The sequence below is a fragment of the Leguminivora glycinivorella genome, chromosome 19 (assembly GCF_023078275.1).
Source record: "Leguminivora glycinivorella isolate SPB_JAAS2020 chromosome 19, LegGlyc_1.1, whole genome shotgun sequence".
NCBI classification, from domain to species: domain Eukaryota; kingdom Metazoa; phylum Arthropoda; class Insecta; order Lepidoptera; family Tortricidae; genus Leguminivora; species Leguminivora glycinivorella.
In genome coordinates this window covers 6,976,912-7,000,957 of record NC_062989.1, presented here as the reverse complement: position 1 = coordinate 7,000,957, position 24,046 = coordinate 6,976,912, and the positions used below count along the sequence as shown (strand labels likewise).

At 38.0% G+C, this 24,046-nt stretch overlaps 1 protein-coding gene across 2 annotated transcripts in view; it reads right to left on the bottom strand.

Annotated features, from left to right (window-relative positions):
* Window positions 1-21,436, bottom strand: part of LOC125236419 (cytosolic 10-formyltetrahydrofolate dehydrogenase) — a 29,003-nt gene extending 7,567 nt beyond the window's left edge. The window contains exons 1-15 of one of the 2 annotated variants that reach the window (XM_048143213.1): window positions 21,106-21,436; window positions 20,531-20,672; window positions 19,824-19,921; window positions 12,534-12,670; window positions 11,512-11,663; window positions 10,590-10,708; window positions 9,179-9,442; window positions 6,983-7,175; window positions 5,569-5,977; window positions 4,824-5,012; window positions 4,088-4,226; window positions 3,356-3,518; window positions 2,340-2,458; window positions 1,540-1,737; window positions 200-372 (exon numbers count right to left, since the gene is read on the bottom strand). In XM_048143213.1, the coding sequence (XP_047999170.1) occupies window positions 200-372; window positions 1,540-1,737; window positions 2,340-2,458; window positions 3,356-3,518; window positions 4,088-4,226; window positions 4,824-5,012; window positions 5,569-5,977; window positions 6,983-7,175; window positions 9,179-9,442; window positions 10,590-10,708; window positions 11,512-11,663; window positions 12,534-12,670; window positions 19,824-19,921; window positions 20,531-20,672; window positions 21,106-21,132 (2,522 nt within the window). In that variant the 5' untranslated portion in view covers window positions 21,133-21,436. Of the gene's footprint in view, window positions 1-199; window positions 373-1,539; window positions 1,738-2,339; window positions 2,459-3,355; window positions 3,519-4,087; window positions 4,227-4,823; window positions 5,013-5,568; window positions 5,978-6,982; window positions 7,176-9,178; window positions 9,443-10,589; window positions 10,709-11,207; window positions 11,284-11,511; window positions 11,664-12,533; window positions 12,671-19,823; window positions 19,922-20,530; window positions 20,673-21,105 lie in introns of those variants that run through there. The other variant, XM_048143214.1, reaches the window with a different exon arrangement.
* Between the last annotated feature and the right edge of the window lie 2,610 nt (window positions 21,437-24,046).

Below are 24,046 nucleotides of genomic sequence, written 5' to 3'. Positions count from 1 at the left end.
CAAGAAGGCTTGTGTTGTGGGTACTCGGACAACGATATATATAATTTACAAATACTTATATACATAGAAAACATCCATGACTCAGGAACAAACTGTGCTCATCACACAAATTAATTGCTTTACCGGGATTCGAACTCGGGACTGCGGCTTAGCAGGCAGGGTCACGACCGGTCGTCATTTATATATTTTGACTACTCACTTGCTGCTAAACTTGCTAATGATCATGATCGGGCCGAAAGACTCTTCTTTGGCGATGAACATGTCGTCCGTGACGTCGGTAAAGATGGTTGGCTGGAAGAAGTAGCCGGGCCGGTCCACGCGTTTGCCGCCTATGACTAGCCGCGCGCCTTCTTTCACGCCGGTTTCGCAAAACTGTAAAAAGGGGAAAAATATGTCTAAGTATTCCCGATGAACTACAGTATGGGGTTCTTCCACAGACCAACCCCTATAGACATCCATTACAAGACGACTCGCGGTCGCCAGCCTTCCTAGTATTTGCACTGATATAAGCGCGGGCGCTCGCCGTGCCCGATCAGTAGCGACCAAGTAACAGAGCCAAAAGCAGCGCGTGTATTTCGCAGTAAAAAAATTGAAAAAGGGTATTTTGATGTCTTAAAGATGTCCACCTGTAGTGTGAAATGGTGTGGAAAGGTAACAAGAAGCTCAAATTTAAAAACAGACGTCATTACATTCCACATAAAAGTCATATTTATAATTTATTCAGAGCCGGCATAGGTCAACTTACATTGGCCACTTACGCGTCAGTAGAGGGACAGTCCCTTTCATCTGGCGCTACTGCCCGCCGTCCTTGAAACAGCCAATCACAGCGCGCTTAACACATTCCCCGCCCGCTCCTCGCACCCCTGGCACTGGTGACTCGTATCGCGAACAAAATATACAAGATTGCTACTCTATAGGAGGTTCTCTGTGGGTTCTTCAAAAAGGGAGTGTACAAGTTTCTAATGGGTCGGCAACGCACATGTGACACCCCTTGAGTTGCAGGCGTCCATAGGTTACGGTAGGCGACTTTGAAATCACCAGCTGAGGTGAGGCCATTTCGTGGCACTTCATTCCTTTCTGTCTTGTTATTATGTGTATTTTGTCTTACCTGTGTTCACGAATAAACATTCTATTCTAAATGATGTAGGGAACAAATCAAATTATTTTATTAAATATTTTTTGATTTGTTTATGATAAAAATAAAATAAAATAAATAAATATTTTAGGACATTCTTACACAGATTGACTGAGGCCCACGGTAAGCTCAAGAAGGCTTGTGTTGTGGGTACTCAGACAACGATATATATAATATATAAATACTTATATACATAGAAAACATCCATGACTCGGGAACAAACATCTGTGCTCATCACACAAATAAATGCCCTTACCGGGATTCGAACCCGGGACCGCGGCGTAGCAGGCAGGGTCACTATCGACTGCGCCAGACCGGTCGGTGATATTGAAATGGTACATTTTGTCCCTGAATATTATCGTTACGGATTTTTAAAGGTGTTTTTAACAAGTAAATGCACGTACCTCGATAAGTTTGTCCATGTGAGCCTTATGGTTCTGCGGTCCGTGTGAAGTGCCCCTATTGAGCGGGTCACCGATCGTGATCTTCTTCGTCTCTTCCACCACCCTCCTTAGGAAGTCGTCGTGAATGGTCTCCTCAATGAACAGCCGGCCGGCGGCGATGCAGTTCTCTCCCTTGTTGAAGAATACGGAACCCATACCCTGGAGGGAAAAGTTATGATGCTCATTATTTTAAGGTAGTTCAAAATGTCGCTTAGGTATGAGGAAACTGGAAAAGAACAGGCAGGCAAGCATGGTCGCGTGATAAACGAACAACGAGAGGCCGTCCTAGGTGCGTAGCCGAAGAGCACAAACGCTCATGAAACGAAAGGCTAGTAGATATCTATCTCTATCGCTCTTGCGTACTGGCGCAACAGAGCCAGACTAGCTTTCGCGGCGTTTCGTTTTCGTTTCGCGTCGGAGAAAATGCCATTCGGCTACGGTGCCTGTTCGCTCTATTTGCAAGTGCGATAGGGACGCACCGATGCGATAAAGTTTATCACACTACAAGCAAGCAGTAGGTTATTCGTATTTAACGATATGAGCCAATTTCATTGATACATGCGACAATGTGGTAGGTATTTTTGCTTGAGAAAATCGCATATTTTGATGAAATTGTGACCGTGTGCTATTGTTTTTAGTACCCATTTTGTAGATACTCTTGTACTATTTTAAGCAGCATTTTTTTTTATCGAACTTTTATATCAATTAAATTTTAACCAAAGTTGCACGAATGATATAAATATTATATTAATTAAACTTACATTTCTAACTGCCTTGTCTAAATCACAGTCTTCAAATACGACTAATGGAGATTTTCCTCCAAGTTCTAGAGATACTTTCTTCATGTTTGACGCGGCGCATGACTTCATGATCGTTTGGCCTGTGGGACAAACGATTATTATTATATAAATTGTTTAATAAAAACCGTTTACATATAGAAAATACATATAAAAACAAGCGAACAACACTTAGACACTGGTCCCACAAAAGGTACTGGTCCCACCGCGAGCTAGTAAGCTATGAGCTACCGGCTATAAAAACGAACAAAAGATAATCACTCCCGTGCAAATAAAAGAGACACGGCGATGTTTATAGTTACTCGCCCAGCGGTGGGCTATCAAAATCGCCGTGTCTCTTTTATTTACACGGGAGTGCTTATCTTTTGTTTGTTTTTATAGCCGATAGCTCATAGCTTACTAGCTCGCGGTGGGACCAGTGCCTAACAAATTGGGAAAGTAGTAATGGGCAAAACGTGAGAACTATAACCATGAGAAGAGACATCAATGATTTTTTTTTCTTAGATAGAAATATGATTATAAGCATAGAGGAATGAGTAAGGGAAGAGTTTTAACTCCATACACCAGTAAATGCGGGTTATTTGTATAGGCATAGTTAAGTGACATCTAGCGATAATCACGCGTCAACTACCGTAAATTATCAGTACTGCTACTTGTCAATAGATGTCGCGACGAACGAAAAGTCTAATGCTCACCAATTTTTAGCTAAAATTACAATAGTATTAATCAGTATTCTGTTTTCAATTCTTCTGCTTGTAATATAAGTTGTAAACTGTTCTAATATTAAATTTTAGGCAGGCGAGACACAGTTGCCATCTAGTATCGAGTACCACAGTACCACACTGATAATTCACGCTATTTGACGCGTGATTGTCGCTAGATGTCACTTAACTATGCCTATACAAATAACCCGCATTTACTAATGTATGAGTTACAACTCATTCCTCTACCTATATGATATAAGTGATACAACTACTGACCGATTTCTGTGCTCCCAGTGAAGCCCAGTTTTCTGACTAGAGGGTGATCAGCCAAAGCCTGGCCGCAAACAGTGCCGCTGCCGGGTAAAATGTTGATGACGCCGGGGGGAATACCGGCTAGGACTGACAACTCGGCGAACTTGAGGGCTGTTAGGGGACATACCTGAAAAATAACGTGATGTTTAGATATATAAATTCAAATTGACATATGTGACATTTCGTCACTACTTTGGAAAAATCTCGTATCTCACTGCTCCTCAAAATTAAAACGCAGATGGTCTATATACATACATTCTATTATATACAATTTTATTTTCATTGACAGAAAAAAATACAACTTTTTTTTAAAGTAGTGACGATTTTCGATTAAACGGTGTCACGTTCTAGCTGACCATAAAGACGAAATTTGCTTTGCTTTTACATGTTTAAAATAAAAATAAACTAATTAATTAAAAAAAATACAACTACCTAAATAGATAGTTTTCACTAGTTTTTTTTTGTAGTAAAATTGCATAATTTACGTAGGAACATGGTTCTAAGGTTGTCAATTGTGCAGAAACTGAATTCATATCACTTCGTCCCAACTTATGCAATTCAAATCAAATAGGTCATAAGAAATTAAATTTTCGTACATTTAACTTAATAGGTTAGTTTCTACTTTAGGTACAACTTAATATAAGTGGAGAAATAAAACAGAATCCTAAGCCAAGTGGAATTTATAAATGTACTTACTGCAGCAGGCTTCATAACGACGGTGTTGCCAGCAGCCAAGCACGCTGCCATCTTCCAAGACAACATCATAAGAGGGTAGTTCCATGGAGTAATCAACGCACATACTCCAATTGGCTCCTTCTTGGTTAGTGTGAGATTCCTAAATGAAAATAATAGGTTAATAATGGAAAAAAGGAGGCTGAGAAGGAAATAAATTGGGAAGTGATCAGTTGATTTTGATTGCATCGTTCGTTGGAGAACATAAATTGATTACGTTTTTAAAAACATCACGTTATTTTTTCTGTAACTTTTGACTAAAGCTTCATAATCGTTATAAGTATCGTATCGGTTAATGAAAAGATACGAAATAAATTTAAATTGGCATCCACATTTTCTCAATAATCAGCTTATGAGTAATTAATTTCATAGATATTTAGATCAGATTTTTCTCTCAAATTGAGATATTTTTTTGAAATTTTGAGAAGATTGTAGAAATTTCACATAGCTCGCATTTCAAAAACCAGTTTGCTCAATTTATCGGGTTTCACCAGGAAACCCTCGTATTATGTCTTTATTCTTCTGCAAAACTCCGCGTCTGTCAATGAATGTATTATAATTACACACCTGACCCTTTAGCACAACTTTCCTTGTCGCGCGCTAGTTCATACCTACTTAAAGTCGCGCTTGATGTATGGACTCGCAACAAGGCAAGTTGTGCTAGAGGGGCTGTTATGTGAATATATAAATAATTACACACCTGTTAGGCCTAGCATGGTTAATAGGTATAGTAGATCCCTGAATCTTGTCGCACCAGCCAGCAAAGTACCGCCATGTCTCTATTGACATGCCGATATGAGTTTTCAGTGCTAGAGTGTATACTGCTCCGGAATCTATTGACTCTATCGTTGCTAGTTCCTCTTTGTGTTTTTCCATTAGATCTGCTAATCTGAAAAGAGGGAAAAAACATTTTTTAAAGAGTGTTTAGTTATTTGATTAATTTCAGATGAGTTCTTGGGTGTTTTTGTAAGAAGCTTTAGTGTTATTTTTTTCTTTTAAATACATTTCAAGCACTATTTCCATGTAATTGACCCGCTTAACTTCAAACTTGGGTAAATCCATTCTGCTATGTTGATTATCTTTCAGATCATATTACATTTTTATATAATATATTCAACCTTAAAACAGAATGGATTTACTAAAGTTTGAAGTTCAGCGACACAATTTTATTATATTGGCATCATTGCATTTTTACGACTTTGTAAAGCAAGTGATTTTTTTCAATATTAGTATGTAATCAATATTATAGTTCTCTAATGTTGTATAATGGTATCTCAGTTCAGAAATTCAACATGAGACATCATCATTCTCCTTGCGTTATCCCGGCATTTGATTTCATGCTTAATTTTCGTCACAAAACTGACATGGAGTTATTTTTGCTAACAACTTTTACTAATTTTGGGTCCCAATTTTTGAAAATGCCCTAAAGGTTTAAGTATACTTACTTGAACAACATAGCGCCCCTCTCCCTCGCACTGATCTTCGCCCACTCCCCCTCAAACGCCTTCGCCGCCGCTTTAACCGCCCTATCCACATCCGACCCGCTCGCACTCTGCACCTTACATATCACCGTCTCATCCGTGGGGTTCACTATACTTAGCGTCTTCCCGCTATCAGCATTCACGAATTCCCCATTGATAAACAACTGAGTGGGGAATTTTATTCTAATTTTATTAATGTCTAGTTCTACTCCGTCGTATGTGATTTCATTGGTTGAGGAATCTCCTCGGGATTTGGCGACGGCCATGTTGTAGAAATCTTGGAAGGTGGTGTTCATGTATATGTCCTCGTTTTGGAGCTCGATGTTGACTAGGTCTTTCACTTCTTCTACTAGTCGCACGACGTCCATTGAGCCTGGAATAGGAATAAATAGAATAATATAAATACGTAAGTAAGGCTGCCAGAGCTCAACGAGGGTGCGGTGTGCTGATGACGGGAGGACTTACGGAACTGACTTATTCCGTCTATGTCCTTTGAGTCGTCGACAACCCGAACCCTCCTTGGAACTTGTGCACTCCTTTTTACTGTGTATTTAACACAGCAAGAGGGAATATACAAGTTTGTAATGGGGTGGCAACGCGCATGTGACACTCTTTGAGTTGCAGGCGTCCGTAGGTTACGGTGACCGCTTTCCATCAGGCGGGCCGTACGCTTGTTTGCCACCGACGTAGTATAAAAAAAGTATAGTAGTTAGATGAGGTAAGGCATAGCGAATGATATTCCGCTTTGTGTGGTAGGGCACAGCACAGCGGATATCGTCTCGCTCGAATCTAGAGCAGAGCCCAACTGGGGAAGTACCTCCGCCTTACAGAAGACCGCAGCCAAATAGCACTAGGCCCTATTCTTACGGCCCGGCCACTACATTGGTCTTAGCGCGACAGCGGTGAGCGGCAGCCATACGTGCGAATGAAAAGTCCCATCACTGTGTCTCGCTCCAATGTATGGCCGCCGCTCACCGCTGTCGCGCTTAGACCAATGTCGTGGCCGGGCCGATAGTTTTGTATTCCTGCCGGTGAGTAAGGCTGCCAGAGCTTAACGAGGGTGCGGCATGTTGGTGATGGAAGAACTATTGTCCTTTGAGTCGTCGACAACCCGAACCCTCCTTAACTTATACACTCCATTCCACAAAATATAACCATTTATACTAATTACTTCAACAAAATAACAATCCATACTAATATTATAAATGGGAAAATGTGTATGTGTCTGTTTGTTTGTCCGTCTTTCACGGCAAAACGGAGCGAGCGACGAGTTGAAGGGATGGAGAGTGACATAGGCAACTTTTTGTCTCTTTCTAACGCGAGTGAAGCCGCGGGCAAAAGCTAGTACTAAATAAAAATACTCAATGTTATTGCTTACCTGCACCAGAGTCAAAGAAGTCCGTATCATTATCAATATCTATCCTAAGGATTGCCTTCCAAACGCCCCTAACAGCCTCGACGAACTGTTTCTCCTCGGCCGTCAACTCCAAAGCGACTTTATTCTCACTGGACTTGAAGAAATTGCACGCGTTTATCATCTTGCCGTTCACTTTTAGACGTTGGATGTTGAGCTGAAAGAGAAAGATAGAGTTAGAGAAAGGAAGAGTTAAAAAGTTGGTCCCTTGAGCCAGATACGTTTTCTTTTTAACTGTTAAAGCTCAGCCACACATGCGCGTTTTGAGAGCGTAGGCGGAGCGTTAGCGGAGCGCAATGATAGCGGTGCGCCGGATCAACGCTGGCGTTGCGCCCAGCGGACGCCGGCGGGAACTAACGAGCGCGGATTGCGAGCAGAACGCCAGCATTCGTCCGGCGCACCGCTATCATTCCGCTCTGCTAACGCTACGCTATCAAAACGCTTTATGTGTAGCGGAGGCTTTAGATGCATATGGTATCAAAAACGATACTATCGAAATGACACATCCAGCCATCAGCTTTACGATATGTGACTGTCATACTATAGGTATAAAAGTTTAAAATTGACGCGGATTTCAATTATTCTAGTCATTTTGCAAGTGAAACCTATATGATACATCCGCCTGATCGTAAGCGCTCTCCGTAGTCTATATTATGTAGCCGCCTGCAATTTCTGAGGTATTAAAGTATGCGTGTTACCGGCCCTAACATTACCCATCGTCTTTGAACGTTTTCTTTAATTCCATACATAAACCATCAGTCCATCAAGGTTACATACAGAAACTCACGTCTGTATCCGCAAGCGGGGTAGGCAGAGCACATGGAACTGCTCAAACTTCAGTTCCGTCATAGATTAAATATAAGATCATACCATCCCATACATTAAAATGAGACCGCCTAAGAACGCGCATAGATGGCGCCACAAAAAATGCCTTGTTGCCATCGATTCTATGTCAAAAGTGACACTTAACGCCATTATTAAAGTTACAAGACAATTTTTTTTGTGGCGCCATCTATGTGTGGTGTAGTGTAAGCGCGTTCTTAGGCGGTCGCATTTTAATGTATGGGATGGTACGATCTTCTTATATTTACAGAAGACCGCAGCCAAATAGCACTAGACCTACTCATAGTGTTGTGTTCCTGCCGGTGAGTAAGGCTGCCAGAGCTCAACGAGGGTGCGGTGTGCTGATGACGGGAGGACTTACGGAACTAACTTGTTCCGTCTATTGTCCTTTGAGTCGTCGGCAACCCGAACCCTCCTTGGAACTTGTACACTCCTTTTTGCTGTGTACTTAACACAGCAAAAGGGAGTGAACAAGTTTCTAATGGGGTGGCAACGCGCATGTGACACTGTTTGAGTTGCAGGCGTCCATAGGTTACGGTGACCGCTTTACATCAGGCGGACCGTATACTTGTTTGCCACCGACGTAGTATAAAAAAAAAAAATTTAATCTACGGTTCCTTTGTTGTGTAAAGGTTAGGTTGTTTGTAAAATTATAACATTAAAAAAATATATTCGTATTTTTTTATCGAATAACAACATAAAAATCGACATATCATAATTCATAAGTTAAATTAGAAAGAATAGATATTCAAAACACTACAAAACGAACCTGGACCCCATCATCAGCAGTAACAAGCAGCCCGCCATCATGCACCAACGCCGGAGCCTTCAATCCAGGACTCCAGGTATCACCAGTTTAATTATCCCCCACCACTTCGCCCCCTTCTACAGACACGAGCCGTACAACTTCGCGAACGAACCATGAACGAACGCTTGAAGAGTCTGTATAGTATATTACATACGTACTACGTTTCTTTTAGCGTTAGAAAAACGGTAGAAATCGTGTTGTATTTTTAAAATGCTTTTATACTCGTAATAGTAGGTAAATTATTATTTATGAAATTAAGACATATTTTATTTAATACATTAAATCTGATATTTCATTTCACAGTGTTTTTCTATAAAAATACAATGCGTTTCAATTAAGAATACAGTGATTTCAATAAAAATACACTTTCATAAATGGCGTTTTCGGTAATAATACACTTGCATCATATTTACCATTTAAATTTTGTTATGCTAAAAACGAAGTAAGTATTTTGTGCTGTCTATAATTAATAAATTACACTATATAAAAGTAAGCAATCTTCAACTAACCTGCACCCCATCATCAGCAGTAACCAGCAGCCCGCCATCATGCACCAGCGCCGGAGCCTTCAATCCAGGTATCTCCAGTTTATCCCCCTCCACAGCACCCCCCTTCCACAGACAGGAGCCGAACAACTTCAGCTCCACAGTGGACTCGCTTGAGGAGTCTATGCCGTCTCTGGTTTGTGGTTCGATGAACGTGGTCGCGCCGGGTGAAGAATCTAAGCCGCGGATGAAGTTGTGAAGGGCAATGCCGCCTTTGGACCAGTCGATCTGAAAGATTAATAGTGATCATAGTTACTTAATAATAGTAGATTACGATACAATTGCGAAAAAACCGGCCAAGCGCGTGTCGGGCGACGCTCAGTGTAGGGTTCTGTAGTTTTCCGTATTTTTCTCAAAAACTACTGAACCTATCAAGTTCAAAACAATTTTCCTAGAAAGTCTTTATAAAGTTCTACTTTTGTGATTTTTTTCATATTTTTTATTTAAACATATGGTTCAAAAGTTAGAGGGGGGGACGCACTTTTTTTTCCTTTAGAAGCGATTATTTCCGAAAATATTAATATTATCAAAAAACGATCTTAGTAAAGACCTTATTCATTTTTAAATACCTATCCAACAATATATCACACGTTGGGGTTGGAATGAAAAAAAATATCAGCCCCCACTTTACATGTAAGCCCGTACACAACATAAAACAGGGGTACAAAACATTTTTTTCCATTTTTTATTTTTGCACTTTGTCGGCGTGATTGATATACATATTGGTACCAAATTTCAGCTTTCTAGTGCTAACGGTCACTGAGATTATCCGCGGACGGACGGACGGACGGACGGACAGACATGGCGAAACTATAAGGGTTCCTAGTTGACTACGGAACCCTAAAAAGGAAAGTCGAAACGAGTGGCGATAATTAAAACACGACCGAGCCAACGTATGCCAAGTATATCTGAGTATAAGCATAGAGGTATAAGTATGGGAAGAGTTGTAACTCCATACATCAGTAAATACGGGTTATTTGTATAGGCATAGTTAAGTGACATCTAGCGACAATAACGCGTCAATCACGCGTCAAATAGCGTGAATTATCAATACTGCTACTTGTCAATAGATGTCGCGACGAACGAAAAGTCTAATGCTCACCAATTTTTAGCTAATATTACAATAGTATTAATCAGTATTCTGTTTTCACTTCCTTCTGCTTGTAATATAAGTTGTAAACTGTTCTAATATTATTTTTTGGCAGACGAGACACAGTTGCCATCTAGTATCGAGTAGTGGTACTGATAATTCACGCTACTTGACGCGTGATTGTCGCTAGATGTCACTTAACTGTGCCTATACATTTAACCCGCATTTACTGATGTATAGAGTTACTTACTACTCTATGGTATAAGAAAAGCAATTGAATATTACCTGATGTGTTTCCGCCTTGAACAGCGCCGGGTCATAGGTGGCGCCCTCGTCAGTTTGTGCGATTTTGGGCGCCATGCCGTTCGCTACCATATTGACTGACTCTGCCAGCGCCTTAATACCTGTAAATATTATTGTGTGAATGTGAATTCTGCATGTCAGTTACCATGTCACTTAAAAAAAATAGTTTATAGACTTTATAGCTTGGCAAAAACTCATACCGCTACGCCATGCTCTAATTTTGACAACATTCAACGTTATTGATATAGACACATTATTGATATAGATACAACGTTATTGATATAGATACAGTCGCTCTAAGCAACTTTGAGAACAAATCAGTTTATTCTTAAAAAATAAAAATGTGTTTTTAAGTATGTGTTTGTAATGTGTGTGTTCCTATGTAAATTTCTGAGGTTGTGCAATAAAGTGGATTTGTATTGTATTGTATTGTATTCAGACTATCATAAAGTCCATTAATTATAATCTAAACTCAATCTAATTTCTCTTTCTATTCTCTTTAATAAATGCAGCTTAATTTACAACCCAAACAACGTAATTTCCGTTCTTCTACATCTTTCATACCATATCATCGAGTGGTGCCCTCTATTAGTCACTCACCTTCAGGGTACAAGTATTTGTTGTATATTGTGTCTACGGTATCATCTATAGTGACTGAGAAGGACTTTTGCAGTAGGATCGGACCGGTGTCAAGACCATCGTCTGCCCAGAAGATAGACAGGCCACATGTAGTGTTTATCTATTAGACTCACCTTCAGGGTACAAGTATTTGTTGTATATTGTGTCTACGGTATCATCTATAGTGACTGAGAAGGACTTTTGCAGTAAGATCGGGCCGGTGTCAAGACCGTCGTCTGCCAAGAAGATAGACAGGTCACATGTAGTGTCTATCTATTAGACTCACCTTCAGGGTACAAGTATTTGTTGTAAATTGTGTCTACAGTATCGTCTATGGTGACTGGGAAGGATTTCTGCAGCAGGATCGGGCCGGTGTCAAGACCGTCGTCTGCCCAGAAGATGGAAAGGCCACAGGTAGTGTCTCCCTCTATTAGAGTCCTGAAACAACCATTGATAATCTTTTCTTTATTTTATTTTTATTTTATTTTTTAATAGAAGTTTTTATGTCTCGTGCATAATAAGAGGCATTTGAACATGAGTGTTGTAAAATACGATGACAATTTAGTTAAGAAAATAATCGAAATTGCCCCCCCCTGTACCTGTATGTTTTAATGCATCTTTTATTATTTAATATACCATAAGAATAGCATCGAACAATAATGTGTTCTCTTGCTGTACCTAGTCATAAAACTGAAATTTGATTAACTACGCTGCAGCTGAGTGTAAATAATCGAAAAATTACTGTTTTTAAAACTATTCATAAATATTCAGAACATATCGTCAAATATTATACGGTTTTATTCATATGTAAAAATTTGTGACGCTCATTGGTAACCTTGAAACGCACCAAAGTAAAATAGTCTTCAAATAACTGTTCTTACTATTCGCTAGGAATTGTTTTTAAAAATTCAGACACATCAAGTTTAAAGTAAGCAAAGTAAAAGCAAAACGAATAGGGGTGATAGAACATCTCATTAGCTATCACATAGCGAATTTGACCATAACAAAAATGTCATGGTTTTTGAGATGATGGCACTGTTTTTTGTGTTGTCGTTGGTTTTAGGGACATCCGGTATAAGGGACCATCCACACCTCATGAGTGTGGATGGTCCTTAAGGAGTTAGGGAGGCCACACACAGTCTTAAAATTCATTCATAAAAAAGAGTTGTATACAATCTCTCAAATCAATCGGAAAATTCATAATCTTAAAAAATAACAGTGTGTGTGGACAGTTGCGAAATTTTACGGAAATCCGTACAGTCGATCTGATTTTCATAAGATGTATAGTAGTTAAAATTAAAATCATACCAGTTGATAGAAGAAGCTCCTCTATGCCGCGGCAGTATGCTGGGGTGGTAGCAGATGCTTTGGTATTTGGGGTAGTTTATAACTTCCATGGGGATGAACTGGGTACAGAATGGCAGTACATTTATGTCGGCTTTTACCTGAAAATAACGAAATTTTGATATTATCTAAGGTATCCTGTAATCCTAATATGTGTTAGTCTAGTCAAACGTCTCGCTTTGTTGATTCACAGGAGGATGAGATTTTTTTTAATGTTTTAGAACTGGTCCCTCGAAAAGCGACTAAGCTATCGTATAGCTAAGCGATAGATAAGAACAAAAGATAGTCGCTCCCGTGTAAATAAAAGAGACGCGATGATAGCTCGAGCGAGTTATAGTAAGATTAGTAAATCGCTCGCTCTCTCTTTTTAGGGTTCCGTAGTCAACTAGGAACCCTTATAGTTTCGCCATGTCTGTCTGTCTGTCCGTCCGTCCGTCCGTCCGTCCGTCCGTCCGTCCGTCCGTCCGTCCGTCCGCGGTTAATCTCAGTAACCGTTAGCACTAGAAAGCTGAAATTTGGTACCAATATGTATATCAATCACGCCAACAAAGTGCAAAAATAAAAAATGTAAAAAAATGTTTTATTGGGGTACCCCCCCTACATGTAAAGTGGGGGCTGATATTATTTTTCATTGAAACCCCAACGTGTGATATATTGTTGGATAGGTATTTAAAAATGAATAAGGGTTTACTAAGATCGTTTTTTGATAATATTAATATTTTGGGAAATAATCGCTCCTAAAGGGAAAAAAAGTGCGTCCCCCCCTCTAACTTTTGAACCATATGTTTAAAAAATATGAAAAAAATCACAAAAGTAGAACTTTATAAAGACTTTCTAGGAAAATTGTTTTGAACTTGATAGGTTCAGTAGTTTTTGAGAAAAATACGGAAAACTACGGAACCCTACACTAAGCGTGGCCCGACACGCTCTTGGCCGGTTTTTTTATTTACACGAGAGTGACTGTCTTTTGTTGTTGTCATCGCTACTCGCTTTTGATAGGACCAGTGTCTTTTACAAATAACCTGACAAAGCATGTACATTTCAAGCGACGATGGGTGTTCTGTAGTTAGCAGCAGGTGGTTTGATGAATATTAGATAGAGAATGGCCCAAAATTACGTTCACAAAAGAATAGGGAAATGTTGAAATTAACCAAAATTATCAATGTTACCGAAAATATTTTTGGGCCTATATATATTGTACATTTCTACATTCACCATGGATATTTCAGCAGCATACATGTCCATTTCGCAAGGCTTGCAATGTAGTCTACACTGTCTACATTGTGTAAAGACATTTTTTCCAGATTCATAAGCTCGATACGTTTCAGCCTACTTACGTAAATTCACCTAACTTAAAACTCATAGTTTGTAATCAATCTTAAAACCCTAGCCCGTTTATTGATTACAAAAATTAGAATATTTTACAAGCTATACGTGCAATAAGTTAGAAGAAAGTCATAGTACTAGAGGTAGAGGTGCAGCGGCATATCGTTAATTTTTCGTTCTAATATTTGCGTTAGTACTTCAAAGCAAAAGGAGGATAATTTCAAGATGATTCGATTTATTTGGTCAAAAATTATTAAGGTTTCACATTTCAATTTTTAGGACAATCATTCGTGTAATGTAAGGATAGAAAAATAATTATACAAACAGTCAACGTATTTTTGCGCCACCCTGTAATTGAATTCTCATTTTTAAAAGTGAACAACTTATTTGTAGTAGGATTGGTAGGTAATTACAAGCATCACATTTCTATATCTAAGATCCTGTAATTCATAAACATATTATATAACATGTTTTCGTAATATTGCGAAATAATGTATAATTAGGAACATATCATGGTGCGTATCGCGTAAGGCCATGGCATTCTGATAACCATAGGTCGCAGTGATAGTGTTATCTACCATAGACCATGGTTGCTTATTGCGTCTCGAGAAGGGCCATTTTTTTTTCAAACTTTTTTTGGATTTGTAAATTTTTATGTGGTTTCCACTCAGAATCGCGAGCTCTTTCAATCCTAATAGGAGAAAAAAAGTGTCTCAAGGTTTTTCTCCCATTCCGTTACCATTTTTTCATACATTTTGTATGGCGGTAACGGAATGGAAGGTTTGAAAAATGTATGGAAATCTTGGGACATTTTTTTTCTCCTATCAGGATCAAAAGACCTCGCGGTTCTGAGTATGAGTCGCGTAAAAAATAACATTTAAATAACCATGTTACAAAAAAGAGGATGGCCAACTTTGAAAAAAAAAATGGCTCAGAAACTTAGAAAAAATTGTATGAGAATGATGACTAATTATAATTTTATTTTACAACTTTTTTTTTAGCCTAGATAAGTTAAGATTGTATCAATTGTATGCCCTGACAGGGCGTCATGAAGTAACTTACTGCATTTATACACTTGCATTTTATTTAATGAATAAATGAAATTAAATATCATGAAATGAAACGATATCTTTAATTCCAAGCTATTTAAATGTTTTACCTTATTTTTCGCGCTTTTCCTGCTGACAAACTTGTTTGATAGACTATAGTACAACAATTTTTTTTTTAATTTGTATAATCTATCCATCTTTTAGGGAAACTTACTTCGGTAAATACTGATTGTCCTATACATATCCAATGATAAATGAAAATGAAAATTAAATAATGGTGATTTTAAAATACCTTAGAAGTTAGTATTGTAATTGAATTGATAATCAATTTGAAATTTAATGGGGTAACAATTGCAATTGTTTTGCGATTTGTGCTAGCATTGCATCTGACGGCAGAAAATTGCAGCTACTACTGCCCCCCTATTGATTTGTTTATTTATCTGAATATAGGATGTTCCAAATATAGAAGATAAGGGAGTTCACGAGACCAATTACTGCCTACTGTAGGCAACTGGTGTGAACTAAATTTATAGCTATTATATCTTTTATCAGCTGCATAACATAAAGACAACTATAATATACACCAAGAACAATTTAATACTGAACTGACATACAAAAAAGCGTACCCCTGAAATGTATGGGCCTTTTAGGCTTAAAACTAGATGGCGCTGTTCGCAGCCTGGAAGTGGCCAAAATCATATTTTCCCCAAATTTTTTTGCGTGTTTTTATGTTTTATAAGAACAAATGACATATTTCTTTTTTTTTTTTTAAGCATGATATGACGTCAATACAAATTTAAAAAAAAATATTTTTTTAGGCATCATCAGTGTAGTTGATGATAGTATTTAATAGGTGGCGCTAAAAAGTCGAGGTACGATTCTTAGTATGAAGTATGTAAATCCATACTAATATTATAAATGGGAAAGTGTGTGTCTGTTTGTTTGTCCGTCTTTCACGGCAAAACGGAGCGACGAATTGACGTGATTTTTTAAGTGGAGATAGTTGAAGGGATGGAGAGTGACATAGGCTACTTTTTGTCTCTTTCTAACGCGGGCGAAGCCGCGGGCCAAAGCTAGTCCTATATAAATAATCCTTGATATACACCTATGTTCAGCTTCAGAAACTACCTACACCTAGCAACACAGTTGGTAGGTAACTGACATAAATTAGCATTTTCATGAAATTGATGAGCCTACGTGCTAGAGAGACAATCCCTTATCGTTTGGAGATATGTTTTATCCGTATTTAATCACTACTACGTTCTCTACGTGATCAACGTGTAGGAATCTCTACTAACCTATCGCAACCAACCTCTTGATACTAAACTATTTCATTAAATAGCTTGTTTTAATGGTTTCAATTTGTATTGACTGCGATTTTAATACACGGTGTAATATGAAGAAACCGAATTATTTTTAACCACGAATTTCTAAATGAAATATGTCATAGGTACATATGCGTTTAGGAAAATTTTGTAAAAAAATGCTTTCCTTGTATTTTTTTTACCGCCGCCTCAAATATCTGAAAGGAAGGTGGTTCTCAATTCGTCTGTATGTTTTTTTTTTACGTTTGTTCCACGATATCTACGTCGTTACTGGACCGATTTTGAAAAAAAAATTTTTTATTGAATGTATATGCATACAGATTGGTCCGATTTTTCTCAGAACCCAGTTCTGATGATGGGATCCTGGAGAAATCGAGGGAACTCCTCAAATCTGAAAGGCACACATGTGGTGATTTTTGTGTTTTTAATGGAACAGCATGCATTTACGTACGGAACAGTGACATTTGGTGCAGTGGAACTGCTGATGATGGTCAGAACCGAACTCCTCAAATCTGAACGGCACACTTATAGTGACTATAAAGAACAAATAAAGAACAGCATGCACTTACGTCCTCCAGAACAGTGACATTTGGTGCAGTGGAACTGCTGATGAAGATCAGAATGGAAATCCTTAAATCTGAACGGCACACTTATAGTGACTATGGCATTTTTATAAGAAAAGCATGTATTTAAGTTCAGAACAGAGACATTTGATTGTTATGAGATTTGTTGTTTGTTAAGCATATTGGAGTTTTCAAGTCAAATTTTGTCAAGCTTCGATTTCTTATAATCGGATTCAGGAGGAATTGAGAAAACTCCTCAACCCAAGGACGTATATAAGGGGGGGGTTCAGGGGGTTCAAACCCCCCCCCTTAGGCAGGGCCGGATTAAGGGTAGAGCGAGTGGAGCGGCCGCTCTAGGCGCCACATGGTAAGGGGGCGCCAAAATCGAGAATGTGGAAAAATCCATACAAAAAATTATACGTTGCGTGGGCGCGCACATATCACAAAATGGCCAGAGGATTCGGAAATTAATCCACCTATTAAAAATCTAGATTTGTAATTCAGATTAAGTGGAAAGTTGCACCATATTGCCATTCATAAGGGCGCTGTTGCTAGGGCGCCGTAAAGGGAGGATTCTAGCCCTTGACGAACCACATTGTGCGGCGAATGGCAAAGTTACGTCGCTATAGATACAAATGCAAAAATATGAGTCTACCCGATAGTCCAAAGCGGAGTTCCTCATAAAGCCAAAGACGCAAAACGTCTCAGGGAGGCGCAATTTTGTGAGTCGCAGCAGATGGTGAGCGAATTTCAAAGCACTCAGATCACTTAGTGGCAAATAATTATCTGCTCTTTTAGTTAGGACAAATTCCGAATCTGCTTTCCTGACTTGGCCACTATAGTGCCCCATTTTGTTTATTTTATGTACATGATATCCACGTTCAGCCACACGTAACTATACTAGGGTTCGACTACGAAAGTTCAACCATTTGTCCCTTTCGCACTCTGTCTGATGAAATCCATAAATTTTGTATTGCGTTAATCTTCAAATTACGGCATTACTATGAAAAAAATTTCGCGCTCGCTGCGCTCGCGACTTTTTCCTATTACCACAGAATATATAATAGTACAAGTACAGAAGGCCCACTACTCTGATGTTCACGAAATGCCGCCTTTATAAATGCCTACAAAATTCTAACAAAGAAACGAGCCGCACGTGCGCAGCTACGGAGGATAGGGTTGCCTATAGATTAAAACGAATTAACAATCAGATAAAATGTTATACTATATCATATTTAATTCTTAGGTATATAATTTTCTCTAGGTATATAATATACAGTATTTATATATTTTTGTTTAATCCCTAACATCACAAGACTTATTGAACTTTTCCGTGGGACTTAATCATTAGTAGATGTGTGAAATTGTCTTATTTATTCATGATGACATTTAACTAAGCATTATTAGCCATTCAACACGCCGACATCGCATATAAACCTTAGTAAAAACTCGCGACGTAAAGTAACAATAAAAAGTGTGAGCGTGCGTTCCGTGAGAACGCGCGCCACCCTGAGTAGGCCGCGAACTCGCGGCCGCCAGCATGTACTTGTAGCGCGGCGATAGAATCGCAGAGTGAGCCGCCCCTGCTATTACGTAGTGAATCTTCTTCCCAAGTGCGCCGAAAATTTATGCCCAGGGGGCCGATTTTTGAGTCTCACGGCGTTCGAATTCAGAAAATTGTCACTGAAAATAATAGGCAATTCACCGTTTTCAACCAGTATTTTAGTGAAAGTGAGACTCAAAAATCGGCCCCCTGGCGGTGAACTAGTGGCACCTCGTACAACTGGTCGCCGAACCCATCGCAATAATGTTCGGAGATGTACTACCGGCGAAACGTATATTATCCTTACTTGGAACATTTGATATCCGAGTTAGATCCGAGTCATTGGTGCCTGAAAGCCTGGAGCCTGAAAAAAAAACCTAGACCTGCTATTGGGGCCATCGACCAGTGTGATCCAAATTTCTTTCCTTCGATCAGAAAGTTGCTATTAAATTGATACTGCCCACTTTGCCAGTATCAACAGAAACTACTGAAAGAAGTTTTTTAACCTTAAAAAGGTTAAAAACATTTTTGCGTAATAGGACGTGACATGAGCGCCTCACGGGGCCAGCCCTTATGTCTATCCATAGGGAAATAGCTGCCGCGATAATAACGCTAATGATATTGTCAATCAACTAATTTTAAGAAGAAAACGATTAAATATAGTTTTATAACGAAGTAGTCTCTTTTTTTTTGCATCATTATTAATTAAACGTTCGAGACCTCTTTTTATCCGGTTGAGTTCATGACCCGGACCCCCCCCTTAGACTTTCTATATATACGTGCTTGCCTCAACCCTTAACGGTATATGTATATTCATTTATGTTGCCATCAAATAATTAAAGCATTAAAGGCAGTTTAAAAAAAATACCTACACATTTCTACATAATCCAACATTCGCAAGTAGCTTTCACCAGAACCCCAAAGGCGGCGGTTTTTTTTTCTTAAAAATTATTTAGTTTCGTTGGACGTATTTTCACATAAAAAGTAAATATTATGTATTTATAAAACTGGCATTTAAGGTGTGTTTTACCTCTTTTTTTTTATGTTTGTCTTTCTTGTTTTACTTGTCACTTTTTGACATCTATGAAGATAGTGAGACAATGCTCCATAACGACATCAACGTGTTTAAAACAGTTTTTTGTACTGATTAACAATAATAAGATTTTTTTCACTGTTAATAACTCTAAAACTAGGTGATTTCCAAGAAAACTTAATATGACATTTTAGTATTAAAATAGGATCAGGAGCCCATTTCTCAAAGCTACAACATTTTGTATAGGAAGGACAAGCGGTAGTCATTAGACGTTTTTGTCTAATATGACAACTTGGAAAGAGACTTCAGCTTGTAACTTTCAATTTTGAGAAATGGGCCCCAGGAATACACTGATAAAATTATTGGGTTTTTTCATGTTACACAGTGTGTATTTCGAGAAATATTATAAACTTACTGTTTTATATTCTTCTAAGATTTCCGGTATGACTTGTCCTTTCACTCGCCATGTCTTGTATTTGTACACTGGTTTACCATTTTGTGCAGCAATTGTGGCTGTAAAAAAAAACATACATATAATAAAATTAAATACATACAGAATTAAACTGTATATTTAAGTTACTAAAAGTATAACTGTGTATTGTTATTTTTTTTATCCCCCAACGCAAAAACGACGGGGTGTTATAAGTTTGATGAGTCTGTCTGTGTGTGTGTCTGTCTGTCTGTGGCATCGTAGCACCCGAATGGATGAACCAATTTAGATTTAATTCTTTTTTGTTTGAAAGCTGAGTTAGTCGGGAGTGTTCTTAGCCACGTTTCATGAAAATCGGACCACTACTAGGTTATTATCAGACATTATTGCATTCACTTAGTTTTATTATCAATTAGATTTTTTAATTCCATGACACTTGATAGTCCCCTGCCAATTTATACTATTTAATAAAAAATATTAAAATGAATACTTCCTGTCATTGCACAATTTTTAACATCCTAGCTTTTGCCCACAGCTTCGCTCGTGTTAGAAAGAGACAAAAAGTAGCCTATGTCACTCTCCATCATTTATAATATTAGTATGGTTTTTTTTTACCTTCCAGATCATAATTGCAAGACACATTTTTGTCAAGCCATACACATGAAAGGCAATACTAAGTTTTTAAAACTTACCAAGAGGATCCTCCCGGTTTCCCTTATCCAGGACTGTGAAAACTCCGACAATTTCATGGCCATCTTTAACTAGTAGCTTGAACACCTCGGCGGCAAATGTGCTCTGGCCGATGATTGCGACCCGCAACTTGGTTTTGGGTGGCTGAAATTGTTCATGTGAAAATTGAGGTCCTGCTGAACTAGTATATGTATAACCAAAACACACCAAAAGGGAGTGTACAATTTTCTAATGGGGTGTTACACTCTTTGAGTTGCTGTAACATTATCAGGCAGACCGTGGTTGTTTTGTTTGCCACTGAGAATATGTACTGTAACACGATTGATAGATAATATCTTTATATAGCTGAATTCAATTAACCAGTATAAAATAAAAGACTTGAGAGGGGGAAAAATTAAATGAAATTCCTAAATAGGTAAAGATATAAAGAAACAGGTTGAACTAAAATTATTTGAAAATTTTGTAATAAACTAATATTTAAAAACAGTCAAAATTTAAAAAAAATATGCACGATATTTAGACTACTTATAATATGAAAACATTAATGGATACGGAAGTATAACCAAATACAACTTACCTCATCTTGTATTGCAACAGGTGGCATTTTTATGACAAAAGACTAAAAAAACTAGTACTATTTAAACAAATATTATAATTCAGGCTCTTTGACCACTCTGAGGAGCGGACTGAAACTGGTCGGAGACTATCAACATCTTCCTATTTATTGTATTATCCATTGAAACAGCACCTCAACTTTGACACCACTTATCGCGTGCTTGGTAGTAGAACTATAAACGAATTATGTTATCACATGTTCTAAATAAGGCCGCACTTTTCATGTGTTTACATTCTCTCGGCGTGTGTCCGGTCAACAGCTTTAAAGCATAGTCAAAAATATTATTTTGTGTATAACAAATACCTATTTACATTTCACCATTTCTCATGACGATCTGTCCTGTCCCGCCAAAAGTTTGACATTTGTTAAAAATAAGATGACAGTTTGCGTTTAGTTCATCGGTGATGTTTGAGAGTTAGGTGCTCAGTAGAATTTTTATTTAAATAATATTTGGTCCCACTCACGTCCCACTGGTCGTCCTATTATAATGAGAATAAAAAACAGTAAATTTACTTTTCCTACATATACTATCAGTGCCCTTGTGATCTTAGATCGTACTGTTTATGTTTTCTACTCCAGTATAATACATCATTCTATTGGTCAATTCAAGGGCAAAACATTTTCACATCCGTGGAAATAGGCCTCGATGAGTAAATTTCCTTTATTTTGCGGTCAATTACACGATAAAGAAGGATTTTGGTGATTAATTAATTAAATCCTTAATTATAATTAACATGTTAACCCTTTCAGTGCACAGTGCAGGTACTAGGTACTGATAATATAAAGTATAGGTACTATACTGGGTACAGTTACTATAATATATATTTTTAAATTGGTTTCACTGTGGTGAATTGTTTATAACATGATCATACACGAAAACGTGCTTATCAGTGATACCATGGTCATAACATAAGTATTCCATAGTTTACTTACGTCATTACATGGGATCTAAAGAGGTCATGGAGATATCCATAAACGATAAGAGCAAACGCCAGAGTCGTAGAATACCAATATCGCTCTCTTTGCTGTACAGTTGTTATAAGTGGTTTACTTCACTTAAATAATCTGCACAGGCAATTAAGGCTTGTGATCTCCACTTAAGACATTTTAGATTCGACTTTAAAGGCTCTAAGGTTAACTGGAAGAAATCCCTTAATGGGATAAGTTCGCCTTTGTACAAATGATGTGTGTGTTCTTTTTTTCTTTACTGTGTGTGTTCTTATCTTTGTACAACAAAGTATATTACTACTACTACTACTACTAAAGGTAAGAACAGAAAACAAGTACCTATAAATCATATAATTAAACTGATAAAACATTTTGGGTTTTACTCGGTTTGTAACCGAGTAAAACCCCTGGAAGCACACCCTCTTCCACGAATTGCATAATCAACAGCTACCATAGTAGCATATAACTGCCATAGGTATCCATGTCTCATTGCTAATAAATAACGTGCAACCGCCACTAAACAAGATACCTCACGGTAACGCTTTTAAGTACCTATTTCTTAATTAACCAACCAAAATATTGTATAAGTCTCATAATAAATTTATGCAACTTTATTGCAGGCAATTATCACATAATCACACCACAACCACACGCTAACGTTCAAACTGCAAAGTGTGAAACTAGTTTTAATATTAGGATTCCGTGACTTTATTTCATTACCCTGGGCGCACACGGAGGCGACAGTTGCACGGCGACATTTTTTGTCTTTGTCTTGGACGCATATAGTAACGACAGAGACAAAAGATGTCGCCGTGCAACTGTCGCCTCCGTGTGCGCCCAGCCTTAGATTACTTTTTTTATATGTAGGAACAGTAGGAACATACATCGTATTCATAAGCAGGTTATATTATCATAGTCAGGTATGGTATAGGTACTTACAACTTCTAACCGATTTTTGCTGAAATAGCACATACTTATGTACAAAGCAATCTTTATACATAATACCTATATTACCACAAAATTAATGAAAGGGGAGAGGGGATAGATAACAGTTCTCACATTTATAGCACAATAGCTACCTATTATCAGCACGAACGATCCCTAAATGGAACATACTTTCTGATAAGAAATTACTTGCGAATCCATCCAATTTAAACCGGTTCACAGACTATTAACTGTAAACATCTCTCGTGATAAAAGGACATTGGGGGTCAAGAAAATAGCAATTCTGGTTTTATTTGGTTTATTGAACGGTAAGTGGTAGTTAAGGCAAGGGTCGGTCGTGTGGTCTGCCGTTGGGTCTTAGGTGGTGCATTGGGGTGATTACATATCGTTTTACTTACTACTTATGCCTATTAAGTAGTAGCTGTAGATTATTTAAAAAAAGAGTGACACTAAACAGAAAAGTGTAGTGGTCTCATCAGTAAATCTAAATAACAACGAAACGTATAGGAGGAAGAGGATATTAGGATTGTTAGGAGTTGGTGAAGTTAAAAGTTGAAGGAGGTGAGTGAGGGATGAGTAATAAATCTACCTATAGGACATGCGAAATATAGATAATAATGATAAGGGAAACAACAAACAACTGAAATATACTATATTAGCAAGCGGTATGGAACCGGATACTGATTCGATGATCTTTGCGTCTAATATTAAGTGATCAAAAGATTACATTAAAAAACGAGAAGATAAATTACAACTTACAGTGATGGCCTTGAGGTAATATTGATTTTAACAGACTTCAATATTTTAAATATGGTATGGTATCATGACAGAAACCCAGCAAAGAAGCTCATCTATCATACAGCTGCATCTATTTGGGTATCAGTTTTTGGGATTAACTATTTTTTTGACTAACCAATCCTAGATAGCTATCCCTTCAATGTATTTATTTAGACAACAAGAGTGACCCGAAGACAAATTGCCAAGTTTTTAACCACCTTGGACACCTTAT